General features: G+C 34.9%; 1 protein-coding gene across 1 annotated transcript; it reads left to right on the plus strand.

Annotated features, from left to right (window-relative positions):
- The first annotated feature begins 5,299 nt into the window (after positions 1 to 5,299).
- Positions 5,300 to 13,848, plus strand: LOC132624493 (uncharacterized). Its single transcript, XM_060339263.1, has 6 exons — positions 5,300 to 5,621; positions 5,807 to 5,946; positions 6,009 to 6,404; positions 6,487 to 7,508; positions 7,575 to 8,655; positions 13,561 to 13,848. Exons 1-6 carry the CDS (start codon positions 5,300 to 5,302, stop codon positions 13,846 to 13,848), a joined length of 3,249 nt encoding a protein of 1,082 aa, XP_060195246.1.
- Positions 13,849 to 18,982: the final 5,134 nt, after the last annotated feature.

The raw sequence follows: 18,982 nt of genomic DNA on the forward strand, positions 1-18,982 counted from the left end.
CATTGTTTGGCAAGGAAATACATTAGTTTCCGTTGTCTACTGAAGCCACAAGATCCAACCATAGTTTTAGATTGATAGGGGAAATTTGAAAAATGTCTATTGCGTTAATAAGAGAACTTAATTACTATTGGTACAAGGATTTTTTTTTTGTCCTTAATTAATTAAAGTGAAAAATACATTGGTGGAACCCTAGAAATAACTACGTGCCACGGAGAGGATATGGTTGGAAATGAATGATATTTACAAAGGTGCCGTAACTTTTGATGTGTCATGTCCACTTCTTGTAGCATGTGTACTAATTCCACTTAGAATTATAGGAAGGCAGAGTGCGGTTCGTCATTGAATAAAAACACTTCAATGCTTGCAAGCAGATTTTTTCGCCCACCATTAATTTTAGAGGTTATAAAATTTGTTTCTATGCTACCTAAACATCATGAAGTGCGGATGATAGGGACGTACAACAATCTTGTCAATTTTCTCCAAATCTTGAGGGGCTCCCCTTTTTTTGTGCAGAGTGCCCTCAAATCGGCGGTCTTTAATTTTTGCCTCTTTCGTCTATTACCATGAGGTTTGTGTTCGAATTCCGATTCAGTAAAAAAAAAAAAAAGACAATTTCGCAAGACAGAATTTTGTAGCAAAGTTAGGCTTGTTTGGACCAAAGTTAGCATTCAGGTATAAGGCAAAACTCTGCCTTAAGGGCTTGTTAAGGAAGGTGGCAAGGGCCGACAAAGGGTGGAAAAAAGAGAGGCCTTTTCTGGTCCCCCTGAGCTGAGGGTGCTTGTTGGGGGGGGGGGGGGGGTGCCACGACGGTGTGCTTGTATACCAGTAGGCTAGAGTTTGTCTCAAAACTCTGCCTGATCAGGCATAGTTTGACCGCAAACTTTACCTGAAACTCTATCTGAAGGTAGCAAAATTCTGAGGCAGAGTTTTGCAGGCAAATCTCTGTCTTGCGAATTCAAACTCTACCTTGCGATTTTTTTTTTAAATTTTTGACTGAGCGGGGGTTCGAATCCTAAACCAAGGAATTCTAACGAAGGGCAAAAATTAAAGACCACCCCAAAATCAGGGCATTCCTGCAAACTGCCCTTTGTTTTTTGCAAGATAAGATGTCTCAGTACATATCTAAGTAGTATTAAAATACTGTCTCTATATTTGGTTATTGAATAATCAAAATTGTTTGTTCTATCAATATTTGAATGTGCATTATTTACTTTTAATTAAAAAACTATTAATACTAAATATAGAAAGACATGATTTCTCAAAACATACTAAAAAGGAAAGAGTAATATCGAGGAGTAATAAATACAAAGTTTTTTTAAAAAGTAATTAAATAGTATATCAACAAAATATTAGATTTTTTTTTAATTTATATAAACAACAATTACACCTTACCTATATGAATCCTCCCAGACTCTTTTCCATCAGATACATGTGTTGAAATACTGATAGATTGTTTTCTGTTGAAAGTAATTTTCAAAAATTCCGATAAACTCTATTAGCGATAGTGGTAGTTACGATGGTGGCTATCCATAATGATAGTAGCAAGGTGTTGGCTAGTGGTGGTTAGTTGGTGGAGGTTGACTTGCAATGGCGATTGGTGGTTATATGGTGCATGGTGGATGACGATTGAAGTAGTTGTTAGCAGGGGCGAATTTAGGCATAAAAAATGGGTCACGTGAACACATGATCACCCGACTAAACTCGATATATTATGTATATAATTCTTAAAATATATCTAATATTAACCGAAGGAACACATGGTCAAACTAAACTGAGTGGAGCACTGGTTAAGCCCTGGATTTAATCCCTGAAGGTCGTGGGATCAAACTCAACTAAATACACTTCTTTTTATTTTATTTTTATTTTATTTAAAATGGTGAACCCATCCTCTTAACGCCTCTAGTTGTTAGTAGTGGTTGCGGGTGACAGCTGATGGTAGAAGTAGATAACGGTGTATCTGGCTGGTGGCATATTGGGGTGGAGGTGTGGTGGTTGCTGGTTGAGGTGTTTGGTGGTAATTAGTGGTGGTGGTGATAGTAGATGGGCACTGACTTACTGCTATCGCACAATTGCAGTGGGGATTGTGTACATGTTGGAGGTTGGTAATGGTGGCTAGCTGATATAGAGGTTGTTATTGCTCAAGTGTTTTATTCGTGATGATAGTTGTACGGTGGTGACCGATTGCAAAGGTGCATAATATAATAAGCTATTGATAGTAGTTGTTGTGATAAATAAAATAGTGGTAAAAAATTACTTTCGAAAAAAATTATTAAATAAATAATGTTTGAATGCTTATAGAACTTTGTAATAGATCTGAATGGTTCATACTTATTAAAGCAAATAAGTGTAAAACAAATACAAATAGTGGACCAAGATAAGAATAATTTAGAGTTAGATCCTTATTAAGTTGAAAAAAATGGGGCTGAAGTGTCAAATAGAAAAAGTTAAGGAATCGACCTGAATATTGCCTGTAAAGTTAGTAAAATAGTTGAGAATTGAGATAAGTGATCGTCTCATGAGGTGAAACATGTTAAAGGATCATTTTATTAAAGAAATGGCTTTAAAATGTTGAATCTTATTCTTTAAAATAAGCACAATAGAACTTATAATAATTAATGAATAGGACTAAAAGTTAAAATGAAAAGAGGAAATGAGTCAAAAATTTAATTTAATTAATGTAGAGATGTATAGTAACTACTCCGTAAATAGCAACCTGAAGAGGTCCCGAAGGTTTCCCTTTATTACAACACCGTGAAGAAGTATATTTCCATATAATAATTTCCGGACATGAATGAAACATGGCTGCAGAATTTAGATAGAAATATTAATACTTTCTTTTCTCTTATTTCTGAGTTTCCTATCATGATAATCACCAAACATTTCTAAAAATAATTTACTCATTCGATTTTTTAAACTACATATATGTATATACACGTTCATATGTATATACCTGTCTATTTATTCAACCTGTGTTACCATCAAGTCTTATAACATAATAGTAGTGCTAGTCTCTTCCATATAAGTACACGTTCAATTTTCGCTATTGTTTCCGCACAATAGACCCTTGTGGTCCGGCCCTTCCCCGGACCCCGCGCATAGAGGGAGCTTAGTGCACCGGACTGCCATTTTTTCCGTTATTCCTAGAGTTCTCGAACATTACTTTCAAAACAATCAGGTTAATTTGGAAATTTTGCTCATGAAAACATGACTCCCCTAATTTGTCCAAGTATGGGGGTTAATAATCGGGAAAACATCATTAATTGCCCGTCCAATCCAAACTAATAACCGTCACATGTTCCCCCTCAAACTATCTTCGCTTCTGCTCAGCCCAGCCAAAACTAATTACCCGACATGTCCCCTTCACCCAAACCCCTTCTCCATGATATCATCGCAGTATATTTACATATCATGATGGTATCATGGAGGACTAAGAGAAGGACTGAAGCAGTCCTCCATGATACCATCACAGTATTACTATTATATATAAGGGACAACAAAAGCGCTTTTGCAGTCCTCACAAAACTTTTCCGACAAATGTCAAACTTTTCAATTAATTACTTTTAGGTCCTAAACTTATTTTTTAAAGTCAAATTTATTTTTTTGTTCTTATGGTATACTTTTTAAAAGTTGTCGAACATTTTACCTTATTTACTTGTTTTCTATCCGGTACCCAATGGAGCTCGCGTAATCTAGATTCGTGTCACATAGGGCCCAATCGGGGGAAGCGCTCCATACTAAGGATTTTTTAATACCCAGGCTCGACCACAAAACCCCTAGTTAAGGAAGGAACAACCCCATCCACGAACTATTCCAGTGAAGATTAGGTATGATTATTTACCCAAGTATTGTGAAGAATGTAGGCTACAAGGGCATAATGAAATGGAATGTAGAGTTTTGAATCCACAGTTAACTCCAGTCAAAGATGATAGGCGACAGGATATTCCTATTACATTGGAATCTAACAAGGTGGACAACAAGGCGCAAATTGAGAATAAGGAGAAAGAAATATCGCAGGCTTATGGCAAGCACCAACGGCAACAACAACAGTTAGATGAGGTTGTGAAAACTCAGGAGCAAAATATGAGGGACAACAATAGATACAGGAATTATCATAATTCAGCAAGAATGCTTTCAAGTGGGAGGTTTGTTGGTAACCCGGGAAATTACAAGGCAGTCAAGGATAATAGATTATGCAATAATGCTACACAACAAAGTGGAGGGGTTGATAAACAAACAACACAAAATAAACAAGAACAAAGTCAGATTGTTGTGCAGAACAAGTTTGAGGCTCTAAGCAGTGAAGACAATATCCAAGAGCAAAAAGGAAATACTGATCAGATTACAGAGGTAGAGAAGGAATCAAATACAAGGGTGGAGGCTCATATGATCAAGAAGCAAGATATTAAAGCAAACACTGGCAAGATTGTAGAGGTGGAGCAGACAGTCAACTCAGAAGAAACATTAGAATCTCAACAGGGGGAAGGCAAGGAGAAAGGACTAAATCTTTCTGATAATGAAATTTTGATGGGACAAAATGAAGATGCTTCAAGTGCTATCAAGGGTAATCAGCAACAGTTGTCACAAGAAGAAACACACAATGATGCAGGTGGGAAAAGTTATAATACATGTTCAAGGGAGGAAGTTGCAGATAGTGTGGGTAGTTCCAGAAAAGTGTGTGATGTAGAGGGGACAGGTCAAACTCATGGAGAAATATAGAGAATGGAATTATTGAGACAAATGTTGTTTTTTCTAATCACCAAGAGGTGGTAAATCAAGAAGAAGAAGAAGAGTTTGCCAATCAACTTGTGAAAATACAAGAAGATATTGTAGAGGTACAGCCGACTCATGTAAATGAAAATGGCGCAGAACAGTCTCAGGTTCAGAAGGATTCAACAATAGAGAAGCAGGATATACGTGCACAAGTTCAACATGTAGGGTCAGAGAGGGAGAATAAAAATTACATGGAGAGTATTACAATTTTTGGGGATAATCAGGTGGAGAGTCCTGTGAAACCTGTAAGGAAAAAGTCCCCAAACAAAGTGTTACATGAGATAGTTTCCCATTGTATTCCAGAGATAAAGGAAAGTAATAATCAGGAAATGGAATAAAAAAGTAGCTCAAAAGAGAAGGCAGGGGAAGAAAGCAGTAATCAGTTTGTTGATAATGTTGCAACACAAGCAAAGATAACCCCTAAATCTACCAGTAAAGCTACAAGAAAAGGGAAAAAACAAGGTACAAGTGAAATAAGTCAGTCCACCAGGGTGACCACAAGGAGAGTTGTATCCAAGAATTCAGTTAAATGATGATCAAATCCTTTATCTGGAATATAAGATCAGTGAAGACTCAAAAAGCTTTTCATAGGCTGCAAATGTTACAAAGACACCACAAGTTTATGTTCATTGCATTACTGGAACCTTTTCAAAATGCTAGGCATATACATAAGTACAGAAGGAGATTGAATATGTCACTGGCTGCTGCAAATTATAATGGTAAGATATGGTATTTTACAAATGATGTTGTAGATGTGGAGGTGTTAATGGATACTGCACAACAAGTCACTCTTAAGCTACACTTATTGGAGGAGGATAGATTCATGATAGTTACTCTAGTTTATGCTAAGTGTGATGCACATGAGAGATTAGAATTGTGGGATGATGTTTACCAATTAGCAAACAACATGAATTTCCCTTGGCTCATTGGGGGGGGGGGGGGGGGGATTTCAATGTGGTTTTGAATGAAGAGGAGAAAATTGGAGGACTGCCTGTCTTTCAACCAGACTATGAAGATTTTGCTTGTTGCATTGAAGCTTGTGAATTATTCAAAGTTGGTTATAGAGGTAGTCCTTTTACCTGGTGGAATGGGAGGGTTGGTGATGATTGCATTTTTGAAAGATTAGACAGGCTTCTAGTGAATCAAGAATTGCAAAATTGGTTTGGTAATTTGGAGGTTGAACATCTTTCAAGAACAGGATCAGACCATGCACCACTTTGATTACTTGTGGTGAACAGGTTCAACACATTTCCAGGCCTTTCAGGTTCTTGGAATTTTGGGTAGAAAATGAAACGTTCAAGGATGTGGTACAACAACACTGGATATCTGAGGCCACTGGAAATCCTTATATTGATTTTAAGCGGAAATTGAAGAATGTGAAATTGGCATTGAAGCAATGGAGTAAGGAGACTTTTGGAGATATATTTAAGCAGTTGGAAATTAGAGAGGACATAGTGAAGATCAAAGAACAACTGTTTGAAGATGCTCCAACTGATTTGAATAGAATGGTACTTCATAAGGCTCAGGCTGAATTCAAGAGATACTTACACTTTGAAGAAGAATTTTGGAGACAGAAATCTGGTTATAATTGGTTTGAGGAGGGGGAAAGAAATACTAGATTTTTTCATAATCTGGTAAATGGAAGAAGAAGGAGATTACATCTTAAAAAAATTCAAAATGAGCAAGATTGCCAATGAAGCTATCAGGTTTTTCCAGAACCAATTTACTCAAGAAGGTGATAACACTGAGTTCTCTTTGCTTCAACATATTCCTGAGTTGATTTCTGCAGAAGACAATTCTGCCCTTTGTATATTTCCCAATCTTGAAGAGGTTAAGAAGGCAGTGTTTGAGTTGAATGGTGATAGTGCTAGTGGTCCTGATGGATTCACTGGATGTTTCTTTCAAACATGTTGGGAGATAGTGGGTTCTGATGTGCTGAATATTACACAGGCTTTCTTTTATGGTCATACACTACCAAAATCAATAACTCACACTAATCTAATCTTGCTACCAAAGAAGAATGAAGTGATCACTTTTTCTGACATGAGGCCCATAAGTTTGAGTAATTTCATTAACAAGGTGTTGTCAAGGGTAGTGCATGATAGATTGGATAAAGTCCTGCCTTCTCTTATATCTGCTAATCAATCTGGTTTTGTTAAGGGGAGGAACATCATAGAGAATGTACTATTGACACAGAAGATAGTTACTGATATAAGAAAAAGGGGCAAGCCAGCAAATGTTATCATCAAACTTGACATGACAAAAGCCTATGATAAAGTATCATGGCTATTTCTTACAAGAGTCTTGGTGAAAATGGGATTTGCCAATGGTTTTGTGGATATGGTGTGGAGTTTATTGGCTAACAGCTGGTATTCTATTTTAATTAATGGGCAGGCTCATGGTTTTTTTCATTCTACCAAGGGTGTGAAGCAAGGAGATCCACATTCTCCAGCTCTATTTATATTATCAGCAGAGGTGTTAACAAGAGCCTTAAATGCTTTGTTTGATAATGATCTGTACAAAGGCTTTGGGATGCCAAAATGGAGTGCAAATTTGAATCATCTTGCTTTTGCAGATGATACCATCATGTTTGCTTCTGCAGATAAAACATCTCTGGATATGATAATGCAGACTTTGCATGAATATGAGAATCAATCTGGCCAAAAGATCAATAAACAGAAGAGTGCATTTTATATGCATAGAAATGTGCCAGATGCTTTGGTGGATCAAGTACAACAGTGCACAGGCATGACTAGAGGATAATTCCCTTTTATATACCTAGGTTGTCCAATTACTCATGCTAGGAAGAGAAGGTTGTATTATGCTGATGTTATCAAAAAAGTGAAAGATAGACTACAAGCTTGGAAGGGTAGAATACTATCATATGGTGGGAAAGCAGTGTTAATAGCTAGTGTTCTTCAGAGCATCCCTATACATTTGTTGTCTGTAATTGTTCCTCCCAAATGTGTCATTCTTGAGATTCATAAGATGTTTGCAAAGTTCTTCTGGAGCAATAAGGAAGAAGGTAAATGTAGACACTGGTCATCCTGGCCTAATGTTTTCTTACCAAAGGATGAATGTGGTTTGGGCTTCAGGTCTATTTTTGATGTTTCAAAATCCATGTTTGCTAAATTATGGTGGAAATTTAGGACAGGTAAATCTCTGTGGGTCAACTTCATGTGGAACAAATACTGTAAAAAACATATTCCCTCATTGGTTCAAGGGAAAGGAGGTTCCCAACTCTGGAAGATGATGTTGGAGAATAGAGAAGTGATTGAGAAACAGATGTGGTGGGAACCTAGAAATGGAGCAGCAAGTTTGTGGTATGATAATTGGAGTAGGTTAGGGCCACTGCACATGCAAGATGGTGTTCACATCAATAATCCTGATGCTGAAGTAAAAGACATATTAGAAAGAGGAGGATGGAATATTAATTTGATGCAATCTATGATACCTGGTTATGTAGTGGAACATGTAAAACAATACTTCTCCAATTATACAATCACTGATGAATGTGATCATCCATGGTGGTTAATGACAACCTCTGGAAAATTTTCAGTAAGTAGTGCATGGGAATTGTTGAGAAATAGACGAAATGCTGCATATCAGTTTAGAAATATATGGGTGAAAGGACTACCTTTTAAGATATCCTTTTTCTTATGGAGATTATGGAAAGCAAAACTGCCTATTGATGAAGTTCTAGCTAAAACTGGCACTTCTGTGGTCTCTAGATGTCTATGTTGCCCCTCTCCACAGCTAGAATCAATGGATCATCTTTTTCTTACAGGTATATTTGCTACAAGGGTGTGGAAATACTATACTGATGCTACAGTAATTCAAGGACCTTTCATTCAAGTTAAACAAGCTGTTCATAAATGGTGGGAGGTGTTATACCCCATTTTAACCGGGTTGAAACGGAGTACAACATATTGGAGATTCCTAGATTGCTTTGTTTTAAGGAGTCGCCACCTAATTGATTTTACGGTGAATTAGGACACCTAGATATTAACTAAGGTAAAGCTAAAACTAAACCTCTGTTAATGGTCTGCTTAACCAGTGTGATTCTAGGTAAGGGTTCTATATTATCCTAAAGGGAAGGGGTTAGGCATCCTTTAGAATCCGTTAACTTACGGTTATCCGACCAAACTTAGGTTAATTAATTAAGGTTAAATATAGGGTTTGAATTTTAAGAAAATAACTTGTAAAATATAGTAGTGCCATTTGAACTAACTTGTAGGAAGATATAATAATTTGCATAAAGGGAATGCTTCTAAAAATGAGACTTATAAATACTGTTAAAACTTTGAATGAGAATAGTAATGTTGTCTGAAAATAAGACTCACGAAATATAATGTTTTGCAAAAAAAGGGATTTCAAATACTACTCATAATAGGACTTGTAAAAGGCTTCGAATAATAACGCTACTTAAAACGAGACTAACAATTTGTATAAAAGGATATTCTGAAGTGCTATAAAGTTATGAGTGTCGCTAATGGTTTAAATGGGAATGGAATAATGCTATTCAAAATTAGTTTTACGAAATATAATAATTTGTATAAAAATAGAAGGAGACGCGGGTTAAGGCAATGTTTTATATATATTTGAAACAAACCAAATGATGAAGTATGAATTACCTTTGCATTTTTAGAAAGATAAATGAAATACAAAATAGCTAGTGAGTTTACTCTATCCCTTTTATTGTTCCTTATTAAATATACTTAGCTAAATATGTATGATCGATTCAACTTGAAGAGTTTAAAATATACTGGAATTTATATTGGCATATTAATGACGTTTGAAATTTAAAAATAGTAAAGATAAATCATGTTTCCTTTAATTCAAATACGTGGTCATGCTCTTTTAAAACAAATTAATTAACCTAATGAAAGTGAATACTATAAATATTATAGATAAATGCAAAAATGAAAGAGGGTGAATCTTATGGCATTGATTATTGATTTAACTACCCACTACTAGACTAAACCCCGTTAATTTGCTAAGGTTCGTCTAAAAAATAAAAACAATAAAGCAGTATAAAGGGTTAGTTGCATAGTACAAGTTTAATGCATAAAATAAAATAAAGGGATAATAAGTATCAAATGGGCTGGCCCATTTGGGGTTGTTGGGCTTCGGCCCAGCAGCTCTTATTTTGGCTGGGCCACTGCTGCTGTTACTAGGCCACTGCTGGGCTTCGGCCCAGCAGTCTCCTTTTCTGGATTGCTGTTGGGCTGACACGGGAGGGAATTTCGTTGGGCTTTAGCCCAACATCAGACACGGAAGTGGGCGAGTCTCTCGGACTCATATGCGATGATCATGCAACAAACACAAAAAAAAAAAAAAAAAAGGATTAATATCTAACCAATAGATACGGTTAAACATGTAACAACACAAATTCAAAACAACTCCTTAGATTATAGGTATACTATGTATATCTAGGTATATTTCATGTATACATATTCATATGAGGTATACTTACAATGTACAACCACAAAAATATGAAGAATGACAAAAGTAAAGCAGCAGTCAATTTTTCCACAATCAACATCACATTTGTAAACTTTCCCACAACATATTACTAAAGTGAAACCTATGGCAACGTTATGCCAAGTGTACTTGTACATGGAAGGTTCAATTATTCAGGCATGATATAAGAACAACACCAAGTTTTAGCTCGGTTCAAAATGATACCAAGAAATATATAAGTAACTTCAAGACTTGCACATGCTATAAACTAAAAAGATATGGCAAAGGACAGGAAATCAGTCTTGCTTTTGAAGGGTAGACTTTAAGTGATCAGTGATCAGATGATTCATTTTAATGGTTTTAAGATTCAAGATCCCATCTCTGGTTAAACTTTACTCTTCCTTTTAAGACTCAGCAACCAAAACAATAATCCATAACAATGAATTTATCAAGCAGCAACAGATCAGTCTGAAATTTAAAGACTTAGAATTTAGAGTCATTTTTACTACTGTTTTAAAAGCCTACCAGCAACAGCTGACTGGAAAAGAGAGAATCTTGACATGTCATTTCCAGCTTAGACTAATTTCAACAACCCAGTCAGATGATGTGTATTTATCTTCATTGAAACTGAATCAGGCTAGATATAGTGATGGATATTTTATATATTTGAAACTGAATCAACCTTTATATATTTCAACCTACTTGTCATTTATCAGTGAACCATAGACTGAATCCGATAAACAACCAGTGCGAGATAAGAACCAACCAAACTAGTATGCGTAATTCACTTTGATACAATGAAAACTTAAGCAGAATGTAACTAATCTACAGACTGGACTCATTCATTGGATACCCTGGATCTCTAATAAATTCTGTTTTGACTTAAATCAACACACAAATATATTAAAGCAGCAACAGACAAGCATCCTTCAAACAATACACTGAAGATCGAATTATCCATCAAAGAGTACAATGCATTAAACTCGCACTAGACAAAACTAATTCTAAAACAGAACTGGAACAATATCTGCCAATATTATCATATTATCTAAACCAACAGGATATGAAGCAAATGAAAACATGTCATACACAAACAGAGGCTAAAGTAGGCGTGATGTCGATCGAACCGATTACTTAATATATTTGAATCTTCGACTAAAACAGGACCCCAGTTAATACATAAGCAGGAATTAAATGTTCCTAAACATGATTAAACTTTACAAATGATAAAGATACCACTAAAACCCGACTGATTTTTTAGCGCATACAATCATGGTTTAAAAACTAACAACAACATAACTGTCCTAATCAGGCTTACTACTAATACAGGACTAACTCATAGTATGAACAGTATGAACAATAATTTAGCCAAACAGAAAACAGCTAAAGGAAGGGGTTTCCCTTCTTCGGGTGCAGCGAAATGGGGCGAAGGTCTCGAATCTACACTCGAAGACTACTAAATCAGAGATTGCGATGCTTAAACTCACAACAACAAACAAGGCAGACGAAAAAAAACAGGAAACGAATATTCTAATATTTTGACTCGATATTTTGGATTATCACAACTACTACAAGCTCAATATTTTGAGGATTTAGTGCGGCTGAAAACTTGCTTTGGGGAATTTCATGAAATAAAAGAAACCGACAGGTTCTTGGGGGGTTTTTGACTCGAAAAAGAAATCTTGATTCTTAGGGGGATTTCCTGAATCGAAAACTCCTCTTTTTTTTTTGTGTGTGTGGGGGGGGGGGGGGGGGGGAATTACCTCAATCCGAAAATCCTTCCTTTAAATTGTTCTTGTGAGCCCCTTTTATAGGGTTTTTTTTTACTTTGTGTTTGAGGAAATAGAGAGAAGGAGGAGCGGGGGGGACAAGACGAGTGGGGGACAGCGTATGGTGGGGGAGCGGAGAAGAAGGAGAGGGAGCGGGAAAGGAGAGAGGGAGAAAGGATGGAGGGGTGCGGCAGTGTGTATGGAGGAAAATGAAGGGGAAACCCTAAAAAGGGTTCCCCTTATTTGACTGAAAATGTATCGGACCCGGTCCATTTGTGGACCGGGTCAAATTTTAGACTGGGTATTAAAGGGTGGACTAGTGAATTAAAATATGGACTGGTCTAAAAAAATTGAGATAAAAAATATGGCCTAGTCCAAAAATATTAGGAGTTAATCGGACTTTGATTTGGGGTCCGGTAAGTCAAAATACGGACTGAGTGCAAGAAATAGTTTGGCTTCTAAATTTGAATAAGAGACACATTTTGATTAACGATGTACTAAGGGTGCCAGAATATCACCTAATACGGAAATATGTAATTATAAAAGACCCGGATAAAAATTATAAGATGTCGCAATGACCGTGCAATAATATTTAATAACAAACGCTATCATTAAAATGTGCGAAATAAATGCGATGTGTATGCGGAAGTTGGTAGAAACGTTGAGAAATGCAAGTTTCAATAATACTAAATAATAGCAACAAATAAATAGCGGTAGTAATACTGCTAATAATGATAACAATAATGATAATGGTAATAATGATAATGCTGATGATAATGGTGATAAAAATAATAATAGATATAATAATAATAGTAGATAACAAATATTTATAATTAATAACAAAAATAACAATAAGAATAATGATAATAATTAATAATAATAATAATAAAGATGATAATAATTAATAATAATAAAAATAATAATAATAAATAACAATTATTGATAATAACAAAATGATAATAAATAAAATAATAATGATAATAATAATAAGAAATAATAATGATGATAATAATAATAATAATAAATAACAATTATTGATTAATAATAAAATAACGATGATAATGATGATTAATAATTGATAACAAAATAACGCTGATAATAATGATTAGTAATTAATAGTAATAATAACAATGATAATGGAAATAACAAGAATAATAATAATTAATGACAATTAGTAATAAATGATAATTTAAGAATAATAATAATAATAATAATAATGATAATAATAACTGCAGTAGAATAAATAAAACGTGGGTGTTAATAAAAGACTAATAATTATAGTAAAACTTACATGCATATTTTTTAATTTCTCGAAATACCAGAAGTGTAAATAGGTATTTCGGAGGAGAGGCGGGACAAAATTGGATGTCAACAGGAGGTTCAGGGAAATGAGAAGATCAAAGCTATTTTTCAGGCTGTGCCTGCTGTCATTCTTTGGTATATTTGGAAAAGAAGGAATACTGTGCTCTATGGAGGCTCTTACTTATATAATAGGGTGTTACATGATATTGATAATACTCTACATATGTTGACTAAATATAGATACCCATGGTTACAGAGTCTACCTGTATCATGGCCTTATTTGGTGCAGTGCCTAGAAGAATGCAGGCCATTTATAGGATTGAAACTGTTTCAGTGGAACAGGCCTAATTTTGGATGGTATAAATGTAATACAAATGGTGCATCTAGAGGAAATTCAGGTCCTAGTTCAACTGCTTTTTGTGTCAGAAACCATGAAGGAGATTTGATATGTGCTAAAGGGAGAGGATTACCTGATTCTACAAATATAGTTGCTGAGGCTGTGGCCATTAAAGAGGGTTTAGAGTTTGCATCAGCAGGCAGTTAACACCAGTAATTTTGGAGACTGATTCATTGACAATGAAGAATATGTTGGATGGTGGTTGGTAGGTGCCTTGGAGTGTGGCAATGGAGATCAAAGCAATCAATAGGATGCGACAAGGAGTGGAAGTGCAAATTACACATGTGCTCAGAGAAGGGAACATACTGGCAGACTTTTTGCTAACTTAGTTTTTTATGTTGTAGGTACTTTTCAGTTTAATACTTTTCAAGATATTCCATCTACCGGGAAAATATTACTTAACCTGGATAAATATCAAACTCCTAGAGTCAGAACAATGTCTATAACAAGAAAGAATCCCAGCTAGTGTTGCTTGCAGGTTACAGCAGTGATGTAGTGGAGTCAATTTAGCTTAGTGTTCATTGTTGGGGCAATTTGTACTGTCACACCCCATTTTAACCTGGGTTAGAGCGGAGTACAACATATTGGAGATTCTTTGTTGCTTTTTTTTTTTAAAGAGTCGCCACCTAATTGATTTTTACAGTGAATTAGGACACCTAATTATTAACTAAGATAAAGTTAAAACTAAACCTTTGTTAATGGTCTGCTTAACCAGTGTGATTCTAGGTAAGGGTTCTATATCATCCTAAAGGGAAGGAGTTAGGCATCCTTTAGAATCCGTTAAACACGGTTATCCGGCCAAACTTAGGTTAATTAATCAATGTTGGATATAGTATCAAATTTTAAGAAAACATTGTTTATGCGGATAAGACTTGTAAAATATAGCAATTTATGCAAAAGAGAATTTTATTTGTCATTTTTATAAGGTTGTCAAGTAATAAGGTTGTTAAAATGGGACTAATAATTCGCATAAGATGGAATTTTAAAATGCTATTTGAAATAGAAGTTTATAAATATTGTTAAGATTTAAAATAAAATACTAAATGAACTTATGAAAAAGAATATAATAATTTGTATAAAAGAAGGCTTCAAATGCCATATAATTTGTAAATATTATTAATGTTGAAATATAAGAAAAAATGATGTTTAAAAATGAAATTTGTAGAAAATGCAATAATTCACGTAAAAGAAATTGCAAATGTCATACGAAAATAGCTTATAAATGTTGCAAAGATTTTAATTAATGATGCTAATAGAACTCGCATGAAATGTATAAGCAAAAAGAAAACGCGGATTTGCGTAATGTTTTAACAAATATTTGAAACAAACTAAACGATGATGTACTGATTGACTCTCGCGTTTTGGAAGTTCAAAATGTTCTTCAATTCCTATTTACGTGTTAATGACGTTTCGAAAAAAAAAAAAAAAAAAAAACGTGAATCCTTTGACTCAAAAATATGAAATTAGGCCATTTGCAAATTAGTTATTCTAAATAAGATAAATATTAGATGCTTATAAATAGTTTCGACATAAAAGAGAAGAACACGACTTATGGGATTGACCGTTAGTCTTTTTATCTACCTACCCCTTTACTAAACTATCTCTACTAATCCTCAATAGTTCAACCAAGCTAAGGAAGAGCAGAAAATACGAACGTGTTAGTCAAATAATACATACAAGTTAAAGGCATAAAATAAAACAAAGTCATAAATAAAATTAAGTGGGCTCGGCCCATTTTTTGATGTGGCGTTCAAAGGGCTGTTGTTGGGCTTTGGCCCAATAACAAACTTTCATGGCTGCTGTGGGGTGGACACGAGAGGAGTCTTGTTGGGCTTTCAGCCCAACGCCAAATGCGGGAGAAGAACGAGTCTTTGGGACTCATATGCGATGGTCATGCATAAACAAAAGAAAAGACAGATTAGTATACAATCAATACGGCTTAAACATGTAAAGATACAAATTCAAAGCAAATTCCATGGATTACATATGTGCTATGTATATTTAGGTATATTTCGTACATGCACAGTCATGTGGATAGGGATGTATTAAATACACTAACACATATGAATTCAAATAAACCCAAATTTCACACAAATCTGATCCTTACCCTCTTGAACCTTTCTCGAGACAGTTTGAGGGCAAGAAAACATCAAACCAATATTCCAAAGTATACTTACTAAATATAACAGTCTACGAGCAATTTAATGACTTTAATTAAACGCTATGGACTACTTCTAATTAATATATCAACAGCTTCCAAGCAAGCAAAAAAAAAATGAGTTGACAGGTATGAAGCTGGACAAGATTAAGTAACACTCTTAACATGCAATTAATATTCCAACACATTAGACAGCACAACCACAAAGCCTTGAATTCATATTCACTGCCATAGATAAGGTTAACATGGTTTTAGCATAGACTTCTATAACTCTGACTCCTACGTTCATTGATCAAACCGATAAGATTATACTTCTTACAGTCTTAAATTAACTCTGTCAAAACTACATTCTCAAATGACAGATTTGGAAAAAAAAAAGGGTCTCTTAGTACAGCTCTTCTTTAGTCAGCATATAAAAGAGGAAAGAAAAGGCATTGAATGGAGCCTCAGACCAGAAAACCAAAACAAAAGGGAGACATACCAACTTTCTAATATATCATGGTGAGAATTACTTTCAAACTTACAAACCAATGACTTAAACTGATTGCAAATACCAAGTCAAGGAAGGGGCACAAATTATGACTTCCAACTTCAAAGAAAAAAAAAGAAAAAAAACAACAGCAGGAGCAAAATTATAATACCTGATCATGCGAACTAGAAACATAAACAAACCAATATTGGAACCAAAGCTACCCCTTTAAAACTGTCATCAGTTTGGAGTCTCAGCAGTAGATCTGAACTCTTTTAAGGCCAAACTATATGCTAATATCTTAACTAGATACAGATTATAACAGTAACCAAAATTGAAAATGGAAAAAGGGGAAAAACAATGCACCTCCAATCCACATGGAACAATCAAGATAAAACACTAATATTCATAGGAAAGGAAAAGACATGCTCAGATGTAAAGAATACCACCTAAACAGACATTTGGCTTTAGGCAAACTACACGAAATTCTTAAGATTAACATGGATTAAGTATGTTAGTTATCATGCAGAGAGTCTTCATTATGCATCATAGAAGTTGAGTATTCCACTCAAAACGAAGGCAGTGGGCAGGATGCAGGACAAGCAAGCAACAATTCGATTCAAGAGGAAAACAAAAAGGGGGGGGGGGGGGGGGCTGAAATGTGCTCTCATATGACCTGTTTGTGCAGCAGAGTGAATAGGACCTTATCTACTCAAAGTTATGATTTCATTTCCATGACTATAATTGAATTTAGATTCTTATTTTTTACTTCATTCAGACTTAATCAGGGACCATCTGTCCCATTATCCTATCATGTTGAAAATTGAATGAAACAAGTAACTCATGCTACACCCAAATCAGGATGCAAATGAGGTTATGCCATATGCAGATGAATAAATGCTCATTGAGAGTGAATTCAGATGAAACAAGGGGCAGGCAAAGATGTAAACATGCAAGCATTGGAAGCTCAGAACTTTAAAAAACTAGAGGCACTACATGTTTATGAACTAATTGAAGTTAAAATCAGATCCTTGTTGATTCTATTTAGACCTGCTGTCATCATTGAAATTCAATTTTTTTATCATGCTGAAGAACATATGAATCCAAATAAACTCAGATCAATACTAAACCTATCAGAATTCAATTTATAACCTAGCATGGAAACATCAATAATATCATATGCAGGTTAATCAATCAAGAAAAGACTCAAGTAAAGGCATATTATCCTGACATAGAACCATTAATACAAGCTTTTGTTAATAATTCAAATCGATGCTTAAACAGCCACATTAAACAGTTTCATACCATTTGGGTATATTCTAGATATGTAGAGACCCCTTTAGAACCTAATGAATATTTTTACAACTTGGTTTTTTGAAAGAAGAGGGAGAAACAGGCAGGCCATCTAGTACTTTTAGATTATTTACAAAACCACTCATCATATTTAACCTGCCAGAGGCCATATCTAACACAGTGCAGGATTAGATTATATGCTCAAATGATCAGAATAAAGACTAAGTTGACACATATTAGCAACAACATCTAGAAGCTAACTATGCTCGAATCATATTATACTACAACTAGCCTAATCAACTATAACAACTCAGTACACAGATCATAACTAATCAAAACAAGGATTAACATACAATGAATAGTTAACATCAGCAAATTTAGCCAAATAACACCCTAGACCCTTTTGGCTGAACGAGTACATTAACACCTAGACCATGCTTAACTGAGATTGACAGCATAAATAAAGAATGCTTCGTAAAGGGACTAAGGCATATTATCTCGATGTAAAGCAATTCACAGTACTTCTGCATCAAGTTGAAGGAACATAAGCTTGAATAATCATATTAGAATCTTTAAATGATACTTCAGGTTTATTTTATATATAAGGATTTCATACAACTAATTCGAAACTCTGTTGAGCCCCTTTTGCTAGATCTAAACATCAACTTAATCTGAGTGGATAGCCATATTGGACTGCTGCTAATCTATAAAGGATCATGCTGAACGAGTTAAATAGATGTGTAGCCTATAAATCAATCTAAAATATTAATTACTTTAACATCATATTACTCCATAATGAGGAAATGACATGTTTATACATCAAAGGAACTGGACTAACATTGACTAGTATTCAAACATATGTGAATTAAGATTCGACACACACAAAAGACTAATTAGTCAGTACATCCTTAAACTTAACCTTAACACTAATCAAACTGAATCAATCTAATTATACAGCACAATCATTAACCAACACATAAGCATTTAAATGACACTATATGAGACCAAACCGACTATCCAAAAGCGGCATTCTAGGAACATGGCTTAACTGTACAAACTGAATCAACTAACATAAGAATATATCGAACTTAGTGTATAAACACGTGCCGAAACTGAAAACAACTAAACAAGGAAGAGCTGCTCACATGCTTAACCAGCTAAACTAAATTATCATAGAAACCAGGATTAATCACACAAAACGAACCAACACAGAAACAGGCTATCTGTCAAACTAAATCAACTTAACTGAACTAACATGCTTGAATCGCGGAATAATAAACCGAAATAACACAAGGTGACCAACGAATGCAAAAAAAAGAAGAATAAAAAGAAGGATTGGAGAATTACCTTCTTCGGGTGCA

The sequence above is a fragment of the Lycium barbarum genome, chromosome 12 (genome assembly GCF_019175385.1).
Source record: "Lycium barbarum isolate Lr01 chromosome 12, ASM1917538v2, whole genome shotgun sequence".
In the NCBI taxonomy this organism is placed as follows: Eukaryota; Viridiplantae; Streptophyta; class Magnoliopsida; order Solanales; family Solanaceae; genus Lycium; species Lycium barbarum.